The sequence below is a fragment of the Telopea speciosissima genome, chromosome 5, assembly GCF_018873765.1.
Source record: "Telopea speciosissima isolate NSW1024214 ecotype Mountain lineage chromosome 5, Tspe_v1, whole genome shotgun sequence".
Taxonomy (NCBI): Eukaryota; Viridiplantae; Streptophyta; class Magnoliopsida; order Proteales; family Proteaceae; genus Telopea; species Telopea speciosissima.
This window is the reverse complement of record NC_057920.1, coordinates 16,147,833-16,168,303: the sequence shown is the minus strand read 5'-3', so window position 1 is coordinate 16,168,303 and position 20,471 is coordinate 16,147,833. Positions and strand designations below refer to the sequence as shown.

Sequence of the window (20,471 nt, the reverse complement as noted above, 5' to 3'; positions counted from 1 at the left end):
GGTAGCCATTTCATAGGTGAGTCCCACCTAGGCCCCACATGTGAAATGAACCCCCCCCCCTCCCCTCCCCCCCCCAGTATTCAGGATGGGTTTTGGTGCTGCACAGTGCAGCTCTCGCCACAGCTGCACAAGATCCAAGTCCCCCGTAGAGGAAGTGAAAGTTGACCACAGCACGACTTGTACCCAAAAAGGCAAAAACCATCCCTACGTGATTGTATCACGTGATTTATTCACAATCTGTGCGAATGCCCAAACACGCAACCAGAGTTTAGCCGCGCAAACGCCCTCTCACAAACGAAAAACCCTAAACTTTGTAAATTTAGGGTATTTGCTGTTCACTGTACCAATTTCGATGCTTCTTTCTTGAACCCTTAAAATCTGTAATCATGTATGGAGGTGGTAAGTGTATTTCATTCTCTTCAGTTCCCTGCGCGATTTGATACGAAAATGCTTTCATCGTTGTTTTATTTTCTTTTTCTGTTCTAACTATTACTTGTGTTTTTGCCGAGTAGACGAAGTATCGGCCGTAGTAATTGACTTGGGTTCCCACACTTGTAAAGCTGGATATGCGGGTGAAGATGCTCCCAAGGCCGTATTTCCATCGGTAAGTTGGTACCTGTTATCTGCATTATGTTATCAGTCGTGATTTTTGTTCGTTTCTCTCAAAGTTCTAGCTTCATTGGTCGAGTCTGTGGCTGTTGGTGCTTGTTACCTTGGACTCTGTGTCAAATCCCTTCACTTGATAACTTGCCAATCAATGATTCCTTCACTTTTACATAATAGATTCGACCCTTATTTTGTTTTATTTGAATTTCATAGTATTTAAGGGATTCAATGGCAACTCATGTTTAATGGTAGAAGAGAAAAACTAAAAAGGAAGTCATTGTTTGGGATGATTGTAGCTTATAATTGTGTTTTCGTCTCAAAAAATGCAATCTAAATTAGGAAAATTTCATACTCTAAGGTAGAGGTGGAGAGGAGAAAGTCATTGTTTGGGATGATTATAGATTAGAATTGATTTTTCCTCTTGAGAGATTTATTGTAGATTAGGCATGGTCGAGAATCGACATTTCGGTCGAAATGGCCAAAATTTCACGAATTATTTTGGTTTCGATGAGAGTTGAAACGAAATGATGGTCAACTCAGCAAGTATGCAGAATCTTGGTCGAAATTTCTGCGTTTCATACAAAATTTCGATATTTATGTGACGTTTCGCTGAAACAATCCAAGACAAGTATTTAAATATCATATTTCCATCAAAATATGCAAAATTTCGACCCATTTCATCAATTTCGCCTATTTCAGCTGGGAGTAAGGAAAACTGCTAGAAAACCCCAGATTTCTTGTTTTTGGACCAAAGCATCTACATTTCTTGATGGGACAAGGTGTTGGGGACTACTACAATGTATCTACAATGACGATTTGTCATATTTGAGCAAGATTTGTGCAAGACTCCAATTTAAAGGTGTTGGGGACTACTATAACGCATCTTGATCCTCCTTGGAGCTCTATGTGGTACTAGGATACCAGAGAGGTGCAATATGTAACACATAGATGTAGTCATTTACCAATGTAACTTGTACCATGTAACGTTATTGGAAATTATGAAATGCTTTCCAATATTAGGTTTTTTCATTCCTAATACATATATTAGTTGTTTTAATTGCATATTGTGTGTTCTAATACTAAATTATGTGTAGAATAGAGCCAATAGATTATAGAGAAAGTATAAAGCAGAGTACGGCTTACATTAGCAACCTAGGGTCCGAAGCCAAACTACCATTTTTTATTTATTTTTTAAACAATCTAAAGGTTTAAATATGTTTGGAGATGCTTAATTAGGATTTTCATGAAGTTTCGGGCCTAAAGAAACTTGCATAAATTAATGTGATAGACAACATTTTTATACGTGTGGCATCTTACTGCTATTTACTTAACGAAGTTTGCCTAAATTAATGTGATGGACACCATAGCTATATATGTATCATCTCGGTGCTATACTCCAATTTAATGTTTTCTGTTCCAACCAATTTTCATATTCAAACATTCAAACCCGCTAGTAGGTTCAAGCAAAAAGAGAAAATGGGTGTTATTTCAGGCACAAACTTACATTGCCTGTTTTTCCCGTCGGATAAGTCAAGAAGTTTTATTAGGGAAGAAGTGTTAGGAATTAAAAAACGTAGCGGAACAGCAATTTGCCAAAGAAAAACGTAGAAGAAGATCACACATGCACAAAACACAGATTTACGTGGTTCACCCAAGATCGATCACGGCCGAGCAATAAGCTGAGCTATTTCGATGATAATGATACAAGCCTAACCCCCTATATATATAGCGTCTCGTGCAGTACAATATAGAAAAACCCTAATCCACAAAAGTACAAAATTGTCCCCAGCATAAATGGGTTCCAAAAAAATTTGGACCCACTGATTTTGGGAAGGAACCAGTACGTATTGGATTAAGTTGAGAACAGGCTTCACCAATAACAAGAAGGACCACTGTACTGTATAGGGCCTCCAAGGGAGAGGCTATACCAAAAAGCCAACTGGACACCTCATGAAAAAAATCTCCTCTCTCTTTTTATGTTGCAAGTTTAACAACAGAAGTCTTTACAAACAGAGCCCCTAAAATCATCTTTCCTTAGCTTTAGAAGCTGCCCAATTTGGAGGTTCAGCATTGTTCTGGAAGGCTCTCTTGTTCCTTCATATTCTAAATTTTATAATAAATTGTTGTTGGCATGAAAGACCACTACTTCTGACCCCTTTTACGAAACTTCTGTCGATGGTAGTTGCACTGTTTGTACTGTGATTTCATCTAGAGTGCGATTTTGTTGTTTTTTGAATTGTTGCCTCTGGAATTTGAACTAAATTATGGGATTTGCAATTGTGGAGCCTAGTGTTTTAGTCACCGTGTTTAGGTTCCTCAGGATGGATATATGACCCTAAGTTTAACGGTAGGCTTGTAAACGGATCGGATTCGGCTCGGATGCGGAACAGATCTGGATATTCCCTGGCCGAATACGGATACCTCTAAATGGATTCGAATACGAATCGAATTCGGATTTTCGACCATCCGTTTACATCTCTGCCTTGTGTAACCCGGACCTTCCTCCCCCTAGCGGATACTATTTACTCTCAATCCATATCTCTTAGATCATGATTCTCTTTTCCTCATATTCTGGAACCTGTTGCATCTTCAAAAACCCTCAAGATCATTATTTTCTTAATTTTTTATTATCAAGTATTCGGATTTTTACTGGACAGATTTTTATCGGAGTATTCAGATTTTTTTTCCGGATATCTCTAAATGAATACGGATGTCCCTAAAAGGATACGGATGCGGATCGAATTTGGATTTTCGGTTATCCATTTACATAATAGGTCACTCTTCTAGTTATCCTGTCTTGGTATGGACTGGTTGTGTTTTTTTAATGGTGAAAGATAAACCATTTCGAAAACCTTTGCTTATTTGGGGGGTATTGCAGATTTTGACTGGTGTATTAGTTCATGCTCTTGTCTGAGGATTGAAGGTTTATCTTTCTCCCTTTAGAGTTTAGAAGCTTTTTATGTCCTGAAAGACTCCTATGCTTTGGTAAATTACGTAATAGATACCGTTCTTTTGCTTTCCTTTGTTGACTTTTTGTTCCTTTATCATGCATTGTGAAAATCCAATGGTTGTTGCATCTGTCTCTCCAATGATGGGAATTACCAAAGTAGCTGGCCACATGGGAGAAATCGACCCCATTAGCTACATGCCGAGAGATCCCTCTCTAGGAATGCTCACCTAGAATCTAGAATACTTTTTACCTTGTGAATATTGCGGTTTCTCATTCCTCTGTTTTGGGTTTTAATCTCTTTAGTTGGGATTGTGCACATGTCTCTCTGTTTAAACATGTTTGGAATTTGTACATTAACTCTTTGTACTGTTCTTCATTTTAATTTAACTGGCACAATTTTTTTTAGAGAAATTATTGCTATTCGTATTTCTTGTGCTTGTTATCCCTTATCGGAATAAAATTGTGAATTTTTTTATCCTAATATGTGGTTTTGTTTTACAAGGTTGTTGGCTCAATTGATCAAATGGATGTTGATGATGCTGTCAAATCCGACTCTGGATCTGCCCCTGATTCTAAAACTGTTGCCAGATCTTTTGATTCAGATAAAAGCAAGACTAAGCGTAAATTCTATGTTGGATCTCAAGCTCTAGGATACCGCCGGGATCATATGGAGGTCAGATTGTCGAATGTTTAGTCTTATTTCTTTCTCTGCTGTTGGTGGAAGCTGTTGCTATTGTTTTTTTCTTTGTATGATTTTGATTTTTGTTTACCTATTCAGGTGCTTTCTCCTATAAAGGATGGAGTAGTTGTGAACTGGGATATAGTTGACAGCATATGGGACCATGCATTCAGGTGGGAACTGGATTTTTAAATTTATTGCTCATGCTCCATCCCTTTTTATTCTTGATTTTTCTTTAAGCATTAAGTGGGCATGGACTAAGACATGGAATTATAATATAAAAAGAATAGCTTCTCAAGTAGATATATCAACTATGTTAGATAGGGATGTGAGATGCTGATCCCAAACAGTTGGGGTAAGTTTGAGTTGTGGGATATGTTTAATGGTATGATAACTAGTATCAAAACACCCCCGGGGGGGAGGGGGTTAGGTTTACATCAGGAAATGATAGCTTATGATTTAATGGGAGATATTGTTCTAGATTAGATTAACATGGTGGAAAGTGGAAACTGTGGAGCAGGATTTGTGTAGCTGATGCCAAGCTGGTTGAGTCGTCATTGAGTTGAGGATTTAATTGCGTTTTTTTTGTGAAGTTAATAACTGCATCTTTATATCGTTTACTATGTTAAAACCCTCTAGTTTGTTATTGAAGTATGACAAATGGTAGCAGTTGTGGTGTGACAAGATGGTGGAAGAACATTCCTTTATCAATAAGGCATTTACGAACTTGTCTGGATTTAATCTGAGTTTATCATCCCCCCCCCTTTCTTGTTGAGTCAATGTTTTTTTATTTTTGTAGAATAAACTTCAAAATATTTTTCTATTGGGAAGTAAGAAATATATAGCTAAGATGTTACCCTCAACAAGAAACTGCATAATGAGGAAAGGGCCTAAATACAAAGGGACCCCAGAAACCCCCAACTTAACAAACTCTTCTGTAATGGAAGCAAGGTTCTAAGACTCCAGTCTTGGTGGCATCTCGGCCAAGCCAGAAACTGAGTCGAGTCGAGTCGAGATCTTGGCGAGTTGGTGCAATTTTTTATTTTTTTTTTAACTTGGACCCCCAACTCGGTGGGTTTTACACATATTTTGGGTCTAAAACTTGGTATCCAGCCTATTTCAGGCCATTTAAACACAATGGCATGCCCAGATTTGCCAAAAAACAAGTCCAAATATGAGTTTTACTTTGGACCATAGGTTGGTAGGCGACGAGTCGTACTAAAAGTCTAAGACAACCTACTCTACATATAATTTAGTAAAACTTAGTAAATTTAGCAATCAAAACATTCTAATTAGTACATATCAAATTATCAATCAAAACATTCAAATAAAAAGTACATTACATCAATGTTCACTGAATTTGTTACATAAAATATGATTGAGTAATAAATTCATCCCCAAATTGATCCACAAAGAATTCCCATGTCATGGAATTGCTATAGTGTTGCACATAGTGTGACATAGGGGTGTCAATACCCAACCCGAACCGATGAAACCGGCCCGAACGAGCTCGAACCACACCGGACTGAACTCTTAATGGTTTGGGTTCGGTTTGTGGATCCAGAGAGGCAAACGGTTTGGTTTGGTTTGGGCTAGTCCGACGGTGCACCGATAGCCCGAACCGTTAGGCCCGAACCCAAACCAAAATGACCTAACCCGATAAATAAGTAAATCAATAAATGCCTAATGCCCCATTGCCCCCTAAATGTGTTGTATCTCATATCCTTTGTTAGTGATTACCCAACCAATTGTATCCATAGGCCATAGGACATAGGATACAAAGATGCATTGTATTTGAAATATTTTATGTACTTAAAAGAGAAAAAGAAGAAAAATTAGCACTAACCGGACCTTACTAGTTATATAAAACCGGTACCAAACGAATCCAAACCGATATCAACCCGTTATCATAAACCGACACGAAACCAAACTGCACCGAAACCAAAACCGAAACCGAACAATTCTTAATGGTTTGGTTTCGGTTTCTATAAAAGTCACACCGAAACCGAAAAGCCCGAACCGAAACCGGCCCGAACTGGCCCATTGACACCCCTAGTGTGACACAGCTGCCATATAAATCTTCTCATCAACATATACCAATCTCCCTATCTTAGGGTACATGGGAGGCTGTTGGTATGAAGTGTAAGATCCACTGCTACTGTCATATTGAGTTTGAGGCATGTATGGCTGGTTTGGGACTGGGAATATGTACCCAAAACCTGACCCAGAGCTTTGTCTGTCATACTCAGCTGCTGACTGCCCATACTAACCATAGGCACTATAATCAGAACCGGTGCTCTCCTGGCCATAGTCATAGCCATGATGATGTTGAGATGATTGCCATGACTGATGCTCACTAGTAGTATCTATACTCATGCTTCCCAAACTTGCAAGCATGGTGTTCATACTGTTGTCATCATCTTGAGCATCTGACTAATGTGAGTGTTGGCGACCCTTCTTTCTTTTGTATGTTTTAGGGTGGCCACCATGGTCTTGATCTTGAGTGGCATGCGTAAACTGAGACTCACCGGTGAAACGCACAGGGTCTCCCTGCGTTCCCACCTCATACTGGTACTGCTCGCGCATCCCCTCATGACGATCATCATAATAACCGTCACTCGGCATGCCACCACCACCACCACCACCACCACCACCACCCACCACCATCACCATCACCACTGTCATCACCACTACCATCATCATCAGTAGTAGGACTTCCTACAGCAGGCTCAAACGGTTTCGGTGACTTTGCATGTGCACGCCCCTCTTGCGACAACATATAATCCTCAACATCAGTGCCGGTTACAGACGCAATGTTGGGGTCGGGCCTACCCCCAGGCTGGTCCATATCAGGTGTACCACGATCCCTCACCCACTGGAATAGGGGATCCTCATCGTCATCAGAGTCCTCTTGGAAAATGTTGGACAGTTCAATGGGTTCTGCGGACATGGGGACTCCATGTTGCCATGCTATATCAGACATTGTGTACAAAATGTCTTATATTTTACATTGTTACATAAAAAAGCATGTATTAATAACCATGGATCACTTAAAGTAAGGTATTCAAGACTTAAGTATGCTATTCATAACTCTTAAACGTAATGTCAAGCAACTAGAACTATGAAATAACTATCTCTTATTTATCCCCTAACCCTAGTATTTATTTCTTAATTAAAAATAATATTTTGAATTTTTTTAAAAAATATTTATAACTTAAAAGTATAAGAAAAATATAATGTAATGATGTATTTGACACCATTTCAAGTTGAATATTATGTACATATGTTGTACATAATTTTCCATAAGCAACAAGTATTTTTCCTTAATATTATATATATTTTATAAATTTTTATAATATATTTATTAAATCTGAAAAATAAAATAATTTTTTTAATGGATGAAAATAAAAAATTAATCCATGGGGCTGTAGAGCATCCCAAGTTGTTTAACATATATCAAATTCATTTTCAAACAATCACCATTCATCCTATTTTTTTCATTTTCTTTTTTCAGATAAATCATTTATTTTTTCAGAAATTATAATAAAAAATTTAATAATTGAAAAATAAATCCGACTCCATCAAGTGATAGATCGAGCAAAGATGTTTAACATATATCAAAACCACATGAATCTAACAAGTATTACACAATTTTTTTTGAAAAAAATAGATTTGGGAAAAATTAGAAAATAGCTTTGAAATCCTACAAATAGGTGATGATTTGGAGTTGAATCTTCACTTTACCACTTGAATCTCACTTCAAACATCATAATCCACCAAAGATTTGAGAGAAATAGGAAGAAATTTGAGAGAGAGAGAGCTCTTGGAGTGTTTTTCTCTAAACTTTAGAGAGCTTTGGACAGAACTCGAGATTTCCGAGTTCTGTACATTGCTCTCTTTTAAAAAAATGGGCATATGGGCATATGGGTCATGAAAACTGGGTAAAAAACCATATAACTCGCTACCGAGATATCGAGATCTCGGTGAGATATTGAAATTTTATAACTAAAAAAAATAGAGAAATGGCAATCGAGACTTGGCCGAGATCTCGGCGAGGTATTGCAGTTTTAGGAACCGACTCCCATCTCGACTCGCTATCTCACGAAACCGAGAAACTCGGCGAGATCTCGCGAGTTCTCGAACCATGAATGGAAGTGGCCGAATGCATCATCCACACAAAAGTAAAACCATGGTTAGCGCACAAGGCTCTTACTTTCCAAATGGAGGTGCATGTATCTCCAAGGACCAGGAAGAGCAATCTCTATACCTTGGATGGTCTCTTTCAACTCTGCAGTAACTGAATCACAATAGCCAATAGGACCTGGAAAAGCCAGTAAAACTGATCCCTCATGGTCTTGAAACATGTCCCCTCCCCCAACTAGTACCTGATTAAAAAGGAGCTGACATCAATCTTTGACTTTATTGCACACTGACTGGAGGGATTCCATGTAGGCATGTATCCTCTATATGAGCAGTAGATGATGCTACAAATTAAATATAGTCATTACAAAAAGTATAGTGATTCAGCAGGCCACCAGAATCTGAAAGGAGGGATTGGCGAGAAGCACAAGGGGAAAAAGGGGAGCAGTATGAAGAAAACTTGGAAGGAATGGAGGGTCCACAGTACATGCTACTCTCTTCAACTCTGTCTCTACCTAAAAATTTAAGGATAACAAACCTCCCTGAGTCTCCAGTACAAGCACAAACTTATCGCACCATGTGCAGAGATGAACTCCAGTTCTGTGTGAAGGGTGTGTGAGAACGGATAAGGGAAGGGTCGGAGGAGGGAGTGGGATATTTTGATTCTTGTTCCTGTTCAAGCGATGGCCGTGCATTTGGATTCTGTTGGAGGAGGGGCTGGAAATGTCTAGTTTGTCTACATTAAAGGTGCACCTATTAATTTTCTATCATGGGTATATGCTGGGAAGGGGTATAGTATCTCCTCATATCTTCTGTCACTGGATGAGGAGATTCCCAGGTCTATTTGAAAATCGGGTGGAAGGATCTGACAAGGTTCCAGGTTATGTTTCTGTTTGTTGCCTGTAGGATCATGGGCGTGCTGTGACTGGTAGAAACAATTGTGTCAACTTTTCCTTACTGTAGCTTTCAGTTCGTAAAAGTTGACATCAATGTCTCAATGAACTGGCTCTTTAATGGTACCATGAAAGGGTATTAATTATTCTACATGTTCAACATCTTCAATCTGTTGTCCTTAGATTAAAATCTGACTAGGTATGGGTGTTCAAATAAGCTTTCTCAATTGGGCTCTGGGAATGATTTTCCTTATTACTTTTTTGGGATAAGTAACAATTTATTGATGAAAGTAAGATGGCATAGCTAAGTATAACACAAAATCTTGTTTCTGCTTGACTTGAAAAGAATCCAGTTTGAAGCATCTCCCTTGTGCATAGGATGCTGTGGGGAATCAAAATGAAATAATTTTTTCCAGGTGGCAAATATGCACAGCCTTACATTTACAATTGTTTGTGTGACAAACCCAAGATCAGTAGCCAGTACTGCAATAGAAGGGAAAGAGAGAGAAGAGATGGCAGAGAGAGAGAGAGAGAGAGAGAATGTGCTGAGAACCACGATAGGTGCAGCTTAGGATCGATCGTGGTCTCTTCCCCATTATTTATAATCTGAACAACTTAGAAGCATAGCATAGTCTGAATTGGAAACTAACTTAAGATAGGAAAACAACTAACTACTGACTCCTAACTCCTACTAACAAGCAGACTTTATTGAGTTTGATTACATTTTAATAATAATGGCCTCTATCATGACAGGGAACGCTTGTTAATTGATCCAAAGGAGCATCCCATGCTACTCGCAGAACCATCTTCTAATACTCAACAACAGAGAGAAAGGTGATCTGGTAGCTGACTGCTCATTTTTCTGTTGTGGTGTTTGTTACTGATTTTCTTTTCTCTCCCCTTATGAATCATGCTATTCTCACCGTAGGTAACAGGGATATGGACACAGGTGTTGGTGTCTGACACAGATAGATGTGTATGACATGGTTACAGTTGGTACCTGATGTGAAAATTAAATAGTCTTGTGTGGGAAAGAGAAGTTTTGCTGCTGCAACCAGTACTGACACCTGGCCCAAACACCATGAAATTTTGAAAAATGAAGTGTTTTTGTTGTTGTTACCATGGATTTTAGTATTTTACTGATACACTGTTATTATATTATCACTAATTCTTGTGAAAGAGAATGAAATTGTCGTAATCATTGATGACAATTTGACCATCAATTATTAAGAATTTGAATTCCTTTGTTGATATGTTTCCAGTGGGCCTGGATGGATTCTTCTAGGACAGTCCTTTTTGGGGACATCCTAGAGGTACATAAATAATTCCAGGCTGTTATCCAATCGCAAATTGGGTTTAATGCACATCTGAGTCTTTTCCTGTATTTCTGAAGTGACAAAGAGGAGGCCTGTCATTCTGCCTCTGAGGTTATGATGCGGTTAATGACTAATTAGCATTCAACTATATATTTTGAAGAATGATTTATAACTTTATAAGTGGGGCAAGATGGGACCAACCTTGGAATCCATTGGTCAGTTTGAGCTGAAGTGAATGTTAAAATATTGAGGATGGTTGGATTAGATTGAAATTCCAGCGGCTGGTTTGGTTGTACTTAGATCTTCCTCAGACCAGTGTAATAGGTGCTATTCTAGTGATTTTGGCTTTAGACCTGTTTGGGTTAAGCCTCAATCAGGTTACTTTATCTTACGTTTGGTTAGGTACGTTGGTTTAGTTCAAGTTGTTCTGCTGTGCCACCCAACATAGACTGGTGGTCTTGGATATGTACCTCAGTGCACAGAAGCGTAAGAGGAGGGAACCTATGGACCCTAAGATAAGATGGTGGAGACTAAAAAGGGAGTCCCTAGGCACATTAACTGAAAATGTGGTGAAACAAGGAAAGTGGGACTTTGGGGGAGACACCAATGTGATGTGGAACGAGATGATGACTTGTCTTAAGGGGTTGCTAAAGATGTGCTAGGAGAAGCAAAGGGTAGGTGTCAGGCCCCTTGGGAGACTTGGTAGTGGGATGAGGAGGTCCAAGCAGCCATCAAGACCAAGAAAGAGTGTTTTAAGATATGGCAACAGACTCAAGAAACAGAAGATAAAAAGAAATATATTGAGGCTAGAAACGAGGCTAAGAAGAAGGTGGGGATGGCTAGGGAGAGGAAATATGAGGAGCTCTATATTAGTCTTAACACAAAGGAAGGGGAAAAGCTATTTATAAAATAGCTAAAATGAGAGAAAGGAAGAGTAGAGATTTTGACCAGGTGAGATGTATAAAAGGGGAGGATGGAAGGCTATTAATAGGAGATGAGGACATTGTGAGGAGATGGGATAAGTATATTTGTGAACTTCTAAATGGAGATAGTTCGAATATGACCGAACAGTTAACAATTTTATTCAACAAGACGCCATACATCATAGACATGTAAGAAGGATTCGTGGCAAAAGTTAAAGAAGCCTTTAGAAAGATGAACGTAGGCAAGACACCAGGACCGGATGAGATCCCAATAGAAGTGTGGAAAGCCTTAGGAGTTTGTGGGGTACGTTGGTTAACCAAGTACCCGCTTGATAACCTTACGAGAAACAGTTTCTGGTGTTTTCCCCTTTTGAGAAACAGGAAAACACCCTAAAAAGCGCTTGGTAAATGGTGTTCTTTGGAGCATAAATCAACATTTATGTGGCATGGAAGACTTTTGACAGAACATGTTGGACATGTTTTGTCGTTTCTGGGCTGAAAATTACAAAATTATGCTCGATAAAAACTCCTAATCGTTGGACGCACTTCACGATACACACACCTCTCACTTTGACGCATGCCTTTGTCCTCTTCACGAGCTCTGGAGAAAAACCCTATTGCTATTCGAGTGGATGCCGTCAAGAAAAACGGAGGAAGCCGCACAATACACACACCTCACTTTGACACAAGCCTTTGTCCTCTTCAGGAGCTCTGAAGAAAAACCCTACTACGATTCGAGTGGATGCTGTCAAGAAAAACGGAGGAAGCCTCACTAGGTACTCTCTCGCTCTCTCTCTCTCTGATTTGTTCTCTGTGTGTGTGAAGCTTGAACATAGAAGCTTTGAATAGCCTTGTTTTCCTCATTCTAGGGTTCAACGATCTCTGTAAGCCATTATTGGCTCGAAAATCTTACAAAACCCCCCATTTTCACTTGTGTTCTTCTATCATCGTTGAACCCTAGAATGAGTAATTTTCTCTACTGTTTCTGTGCTGAGAAACAGCAGAATAGTTTTTTCCCTTTTTGTGTTGAGAAACCGCTTTTGACCTGCTTGGTAAACCTGTTCTAGAAACGTTTCTAGATGAGCAGGGTAAAGTGTGTGTGGAAAATTTATACACAAAGATCACAGAATTAAAAAAAAATCACAAAGATCACAGAGATCAAACAATAGGCATCTAAAGCATGATATCCACCTCTAAAAATCATACTCAAGGATCACAAAGTTAAAAAAAATTACTCATTCTAGGGTTCAACGATGATAGAAGAACACAGGTGAAAATGGGGGGTTTTGTAAGATTTTTGAGCCAATAATGGCTTATAGAGATCGTTGAACCCTAGATGAGAAAACAGGGCTATTCAAAGCTTCTATGTTCAAGCTTCAGACGCACAGAGAACAAATCAGAGACAGAGAGTACCTGGTGAGGCTTCCTCCATATTTCTTGACAGAATCCAGTCGAATCGCAATAGGGTTTTTCTTCAGAGCTCATGAAGAGGACGAAGGCTTGTGTCAAAGTGAGAGGTGTGTGTATTGTGAAGCTTCCTCCGTTTTTCTTGACAGCATCCACTCGAATCACAGTAGGGTTTTTCTTCAGAGCTCGTGAAAAGGACGAAGGCTTGTATCAAGTGAGAGGTGTGTGTATCGTGAAGTGCGTCCAACGATTAGGAGTTTTTATCAGGCAAACTTTTGTAATTTTCAGCCCAGAACATGTTGGACATGTTCTGTCAAAAGGCTTCCATGCCACATAAATTTTGATTTATGCTCCTAAGAACACGTTCTACGAAACACCATTTACCAAGCGCTTTTTAGGGTGTTTTCTCATTTCTCAGAGCTGGAAAACACTAGAAACTGTTTCTCGTAAGGTTATCAAGCGGGTACTTAATCCGACATGTTCTTGCAAAGAGAGGGGTGTCAAGTAAGTATATAGAGGTAAAAAAGATATGTATGAGGGTGTGGTGACTAGTGTGAGGTCTGTGGGGGGGGGCATGGCAAGGAATTTCTAGTAACGGTTAGGTTACATCAAGGATCCACCCTAAGCCCTTATTTGTTTGCGCTTATTATTAATGTATTAACCAAGAACATCCAAGACGAGGTACCGTGGTGTATGCGCTTCGCCGATGATATTGTTTTTGTGGATGAGACAAATCAGGGATTAACACTAAGTTAGAGTTGTGGAGATCGACCTTGGAAACAAGAGGCTTTAAGATTTGCAGATCAAAGATAGAATATATGATGTGTAGCTTTAGTCACACTATGATGGATGCTGACATGGTGAAAATTAAGGTGCGAGAGATACCGCCAAGTGACTATTTCAGATATTTGGGGTCTATAATACACAAAAAAGGTGACATAGATGATGATGTTTCACAAAGAATTATAGTAGGATGGATGAAGTGGAGAGGTGTGACCGGAGCATACTTTTGTGGACTAAGACCCATCAGTTTTTAATGTTGCTGATCTTACTCTATATGTGGGCCACCATACGGATGAAGGTGATACTGAGCATACTTTATGGTTCCCCAATTTGCTTCACCGGTTGAAGATTAAATTGAAGATGTTCTTGATAACAAATTCACCACAGCACGGAGAGGCGACGGCGATTACTCTTTCCTTCTGAAATGGAGTGGATGTCCTCAACCTGATTCCACATGGATCCGTGCAGATGATTTTCAGCGTATCAACCCGGATCTTTACGAGTAATATATGTCCTTCCTACATTTGTCAGAGTTGAATGTTTCTAAGCCGGGGGAGTTGATGTAGACAAGCATTACAACAAGTACTACAGCCTACAGGTGTAGGCTATTGAGAAGAATCAGGCCCATACTTCGTTCCATGGTTCTTCAACTGGACCTTTTCGTTCAGGCCAGACCAACCCCATGGTCTGGATGTTACTGGTTCACTAAAAACCAGAATCGTGGGGGTGATTAAGTAGTTTTTAATTTAAGTCTTTAGTAGATACTACTTAGAGATATTATTGTATGTTTTTTTTTTTTTTGTAAAATTACAGTTTCTGTTGTACAAGGCATCCACTACATGCGTGGGTTCCTATTTTATGTTTTTCTTTGTAGAGGTTGCTACAACCATCAATATATTGTAATGGCCTTAGTGCCTACACCCACAATTTTATGAATGAAGATTGATTTGGCTTTATGCCCTAGTTTGCTGTGAGGAACAGTGGTGGTGAGACTCCATCATGGTTGATGGACAAAGGAAATAGGTGAGTGAGAGGTCTTGGTCATATCCCTTTTATTCCTCCTTTCTTCTCTCATTGTTTTTATTTTATTAGTGCTACAATCCCTGTTCTGTGAGGCATCGATATTTGCTAGTTGCTACATCAGTGCTGTTGTTTCATCAAGTCGGTATTAAGAGCAAAGACTGGCTCCATTCTGTGAAGTTATTTGCAGCAGGTCTTCAGTCCCCAGCAACTCCTCTTCTGGTTGACAGAAGCAGTTAATATTTTAGAGTATAGTCCCACCTTTGGGACCTCCAATCGATATCAGTTTCAGCCCCATCCGGTGGCTGGATTTTCTTCTAGTCTGTGAGTGGTTATTTCTCTCTTAGTTTCTAATTTCAGGTCTAGGGTGTTATCAACACATCTTCATCAGGTCATTGAGATCTTTTAAAGCATTAGACTACATTCCAAGCCTCACTTAGACCTAAATTGTTGTTTCATCCCCTGGTCCTATCGGCTTGGGCTGTAAGCCTTAATGTTTAGTAACCACCATCTATCTCCTGATTGGATTTATATCTCTTAACTAGGCTATCAGTTGATGGTAGTATTTAGGGAATTATCCCTTTGCCTAAGCCCTACATCTTATCCAAGTCTGAGGGTATTCTACCCTATGGTTTGTGAGATTTCCCTAGTTGCTATTTCTTAAATTCCATAGTCTCTATTTCTTTAACCTGCTGGAACTATTAATCCTTCCGTTGGATTATCATCTTATTTTGGGGAATTGTACTGTTGCTGTTGGTACTCATGGCCTGATTTAAGTCTATTCCAAGTCCTGTTTCTGTGGTTATTAATCTACCTATATTGCTGTAACACCATAGCCGACAGTCTCACTTGTGGGTGGGGAATATTACGTGCTGTATGGTGAGTCTAGCCTTATTATTGGGAGTGTCTAGCTCTGATTCAAAGGTTGGCTTTGTTTTAGTTGGTTCTTACCGAAAACTAGAAGTGAGAGAGTAGATGTTCAAGGTTTACTCTCTCCCTAAAAAAAATGTTAACTATTTTTTTAATTTTTTTTGTAAACTTTATTGTACTTGGTATTTGGTAAAGAATTATTTTTGTTGTTGAATTCCTAATACGTATTTTGTTCCTCTACAAGGTTCTCATTTTGACCTGTTTTCAATTGGAAATTGCTAATGTCAAATATCTAGCTTCTCTTGGTATTGATTATTTAGAAAATTTAATTGGGTTTCAAAGCATTAATTCTGGTTAATATGTTGAATGATGATTTAGCGGACTATATATTGGGAGAAGGTCAGTTCATGACCTGATTCCTGAAGCCCTTTCTATTAATTCAGGATTGCATGTCATGGATCAAATATCTCCTCAAGTTTGCAAGGTCTATCTAATTCATACTCCTTACAAAGTTGTGATCATTCAATTGCTTGCTTTCCACATTTATATTGCTTGATTATTATTTTGATTGGACTTTAATCCTTTTTTCTTGCCTAATTGAAAGTCTAGTTGGCTTGTGCCTCTTACTGGGTTGGATCTAACGTTATTCCTAAAGTTGTGAACAGGACCGCCGAGCTTATGTTTGAAAGATACAAAGTCCCTGCATTGTTTTTGGCCAAGAATGCTGTATGCTTTAGCCATCTTAGCTCAGCCTTTAATATTTTTTTTGAATTTGTTTTTGGCCTCATGCCTTTATTATTCTTATCATTTTGTTGTAGTTTCTAACTATGCGTTGACAATTTTATTTCTTGATGTAGGTTCTGACATCTTTTGCATCCGGTCGTGCTACCTCTTTGGTTGTTGATAGGTGGGATTGATTTACTTGATGAATTCTTCTTTGGGATTTTCCTTGATTTGTCTCTTCTCTCGTTTCTTTATGTTTTGGTAGCTGTAAAGATCCATGTGTTAAGTACTTTTCTGTATCTTATCATTGTGAGCAGCCACTGCATTAATTAGTGCACTATGTGTCTTCTTTAACGTTACAGCCTTTTGTATATGTCATGATGTTAGATTGCATGATGAAGTAAAACATTTCATTCTTTGCTGTATATTTATCCTGTCATCAAAGGTGAGATCACATCTAATGATCTAAACACAAGCTACAACTCCTCGCTTTAACACTTGTTCTGATGGAAGTGGTATCTGCCACAGGCATGGTACTATGAAAATACTATAATTTTTTCTCGCCCCTTCTTTTGTTAGTAATATAAGGGAGGAGGTCTAAATGAAAAAATGTCTGCAGTAAATAGCTAACTACTCATGGGCTTGTTGCAATTATTTCTTTTTGGGATAAATGTTGCAATCAATTGGTTAAGTGGTTATTTAATTATGCAGCCCTAGAGGTGTATTTGTGTTGTAAACCTTGGAAAATGTTTTTTTTTCTCCTGGAATATTGGATGCATTGCATCGTGTAACTATATTTCAGTCAACCTTTTGTGAGTTGTGTGACTCTGTGCTGTTCCTGTAATTTATGGGTACTTGGTCCTGTATTTCTCTTTATGCCATCTTTATTAGTTATTAATCATTTGTCAACTGTAATTGATGCTTGATTCCAATTCCGTGTTGATTATCAAACATCATATCCTTCAACTTGGGACATTATAAATTTTATTCATAAAAGAAATCATTCTATTGGGGTCTGCATTGCTGCTTAAGTTCTCTTCTTTATTTCGAAGATGGCACTATCTAATTCTATCAAGTATTACCTGTTCAGTGGTGGTGGATCTACTACTGTCACACCTGTACACGATGGCTATGTACTTCAGAAGGTATTCCCCTACCTTTCCTTTATTAATAAAAAAAAGAAGGAAAAAGAAGACAAAAAAGAAAAAGAAAATGCGTTCATTTATTGCTTTTGATGAATTGAAGTTGAGCTGTTGCTCTACTTTGCTGTGCTTGTAGTTGCAACACTCAGCCTATGTAGCTCATCTGCTTATTCCTCCATTCTCTTCTTTATTGTGCTCTGCCTCTATAACGCAGGAGCATGATCTCAACACTTTGATATAGCTTGATCTTTGGTTCTTGGATCTGAATTTTATTATGTGGAGCAATGTAATAAAATGGTCCTAATACTGTAGGATAATATTTAATTAATAGCAATCTTGTTGTGGGGCCCAGTGGTAAATATGGATTTAGGTGTTTGGTGGTTCTATTGCTTTGGTAAGTTGTGGGCTATAAGTTCTCTTATTTATTAAGAGTTATGTTGTTGTTTCCAATTTTAGGATAAGTCGAGTTAGGAAATAATAGTCATTAGTGTCTGCTTCTTTCTTATTTGGGGTATAAATATGTAACATCCCCATGATTTATGATGAATAGAATGAATTTAATTTTTGTTTGAGAGTATTGGTTGTTGCCAATGGTGTTTTCTCTCTCTGTCTTATGCTAGCTCTCTCTCTCTCTCTATATATATATATATCAAATCTGGACCATATCTAGCCATCAGATCAGAGATCTCTTCCATTCCATTAGTGGGCTCACTACTCAGAGGCAAATCATATCAGACAGATCCAATCGAATCTGCATCACTCTACTCTCTATTTTCTTGAGATTTTATCAACCCTTATATTAATCCATGGTTGGGGTCTTTTCTCCCTGATTATATAAATTGAAAACCTTATAACCACACTCGTATCCTGCTGAATCAGACCCTAATCGGCCCCATTCGAATCATGCTCAATCCTAGTGAAGTGTGCTGTTTCCTTCATGTGGTAATACCAGTTCTTAGTAAACCAGAACCAAAGGGGGAGAAGATGGAAGGAGATACCTTCGCACCAGCCAGAAATACCAATAATACTTAGAAACATTGTCTTAGTAGGAATCTGAATCCTACTAAGTAGGAAAGTCATAGTTACAATAGACAACGTACGAAGCTAAGCCTAATCCGAATTACATTAGTAAATAATAAAGAAATAACAAATAAAGATAGCTAAGCTATTAAAGAACTATCCCATGACACAGACCAGCACCTCACGCTATACATTCTAACACTCACCCTCAAGCTAGAGTGTGTGTATATATATATATGGGGCGCGGTTCTCTGTGCCGCGGAGCAGTCTGCGCCCAGGCACATGGGGGTGGGCGCAATGACCACCCTGCCCCCCTGCACAGGCTGCCCATGTGCCTGGGTGCAGCCTGCGCTGCGGCACAGAGAACATTCTCCCTATATAAATATGTGTGTGTGTGTGTGTGTGTATCCCATACCTGGTTTGAAACCACCTCTAAGAAAAGCTGGCCGGAACAATGCCTTTGTAAACAAATTACCAAGTTGATCACCGGGATTGACAAACGGAGTCGAAATAAGCCCTTTCATAACTACATTCTTTACAAAATGACAATCAACCTCAATATGTTTAGTCCTTTCATGAAAAAACATATTGCTCGCAATATAGATCGCAACTTGATTATCACAATAATTTTCATAGGTATTGCAACTAAGAACTCCAATTCTTGAATGAGAGACTTCAACCACATCAATTCCCCTTCAATATGTCATAGCTCCTATACTCAGCCTCTGCACTAGACTGAGCAATTGTAGTCTGTTTCTTACTCCTCCAAATCACAAGGTGACCACCAACAAACATGTGATATCCAGTGGTTGATCTGCGATCATCGATAACCCTAACTCAATCAACATCAGAATAACCAACAAACATGCGATATCCAGTGGTTGATCGGTGATCATCGACAGCACCAACTCAATCAACATCAGATAACCCACAATATCTATGTGACCATGGCATTTATAGACAAGACCTTTCCCGGGAACATCTTTAAGATATCTTAGAATGCGACAAGCAGCATCCCAATGAGCTTGTTTAGGATTTTTCATAAATTAACTTACTTCAACTACAAAGGAAATATCAAGATGAGTAATAGTCAAATAAATAAGCTTCGTAACTAGGCCTTCTATACTGATGTTTATCCAAAAAATCTTTGTCATCAGATGCCCCAAGGTTCAGGTTAGGATCCGTAGGGTTATCAACAGGCTTACATCCCAACATGCTAGTCTTAGATAGAAGATCAATGCCATGTTTCCTCTGAGATAAACTGTTCCCCTTCTTGCAACGAACAACTTCAATTCCCAAGAAGTACCTTGGCATCCACTTCCCCAAGTCTTTCATCTGAAAATGCTGGTGTAGATATGCCCTGCCATAGTCAATGCCATATGAATTATTCCAAGAAATTGTAATATCTTCAACATACACAACGAGAATGATGACTTTGTCCAAACAACGATAAACAAAAATAGAGTGATTGAGAAGCACTTAGTGAACCCATAGCTTTACTGCACTTATCAAACCAGGCACATGGGAGACTATTTCAGCCCATAAATGGCCTTGTGAAGGTGATATACCTTGGATGCATCCTCCCCATGAGCAACATACCTTGAAGGTTGCTCCATATATACTTCTTCCTCAAGATCACCATATCGAAATGCATTTTTGATATCGAACTAAAATATAGGCCAGTTAAGATTCACTGCCAAGGAAATAAGAACATGAATAGAGTTAAGACGTGCTACTGGAGAGAAGTTCTCAAAATAGTTGACACCATAAGTCTGAGTAAACCCTATGGCCACCAAGGGAGCTTTGAGTTGTTCAATAGAACCATCTTGTAGGTACTTAACTGTATACTCCCAACGACACCTCATAAACTCCTTTCCAGAGGGAAGTTGGTAGGAGACCATGTCCGACGATCTAACATGGTATCCATCTTAACATCCATAAGGCCTCTTGATACTTATTTGGTACAAACACTAAAGATAAAGACAAAGCAAAGTTGCGA

The 20,471-nt window shown here is 38.8% G+C and overlaps 1 protein-coding gene across 2 annotated transcripts in view; it reads left to right on the top strand.

Moving 5' to 3' along the window:
* Window positions 1–280: 280 nt before the first annotated feature.
* LOC122662272 (actin-related protein 4) overlaps window positions 281–20,471 on the top strand; it is a 50,396-nt gene continuing 30,205 nt past the window's right edge. For both annotated transcript variants that reach the window (XM_043857854.1, XM_043857855.1), the window contains exons 1-8: window positions 281–399; window positions 513–604; window positions 4,059–4,229; window positions 4,335–4,408; window positions 10,022–10,102; window positions 16,253–16,313; window positions 16,445–16,494; window positions 17,401–17,455. In XM_043857854.1, the coding sequence (XP_043713789.1) occupies window positions 387–399; window positions 513–604; window positions 4,059–4,229; window positions 4,335–4,408; window positions 10,022–10,102; window positions 16,253–16,313; window positions 16,445–16,494; window positions 17,401–17,455 (597 nt within the window). In that variant the 5' untranslated portion in view covers window positions 281–386. The remainder of the gene's footprint in view (window positions 400–512; window positions 605–4,058; window positions 4,230–4,334; window positions 4,409–10,021; window positions 10,103–16,252; window positions 16,314–16,444; window positions 16,495–17,400; window positions 17,456–20,471) is intronic.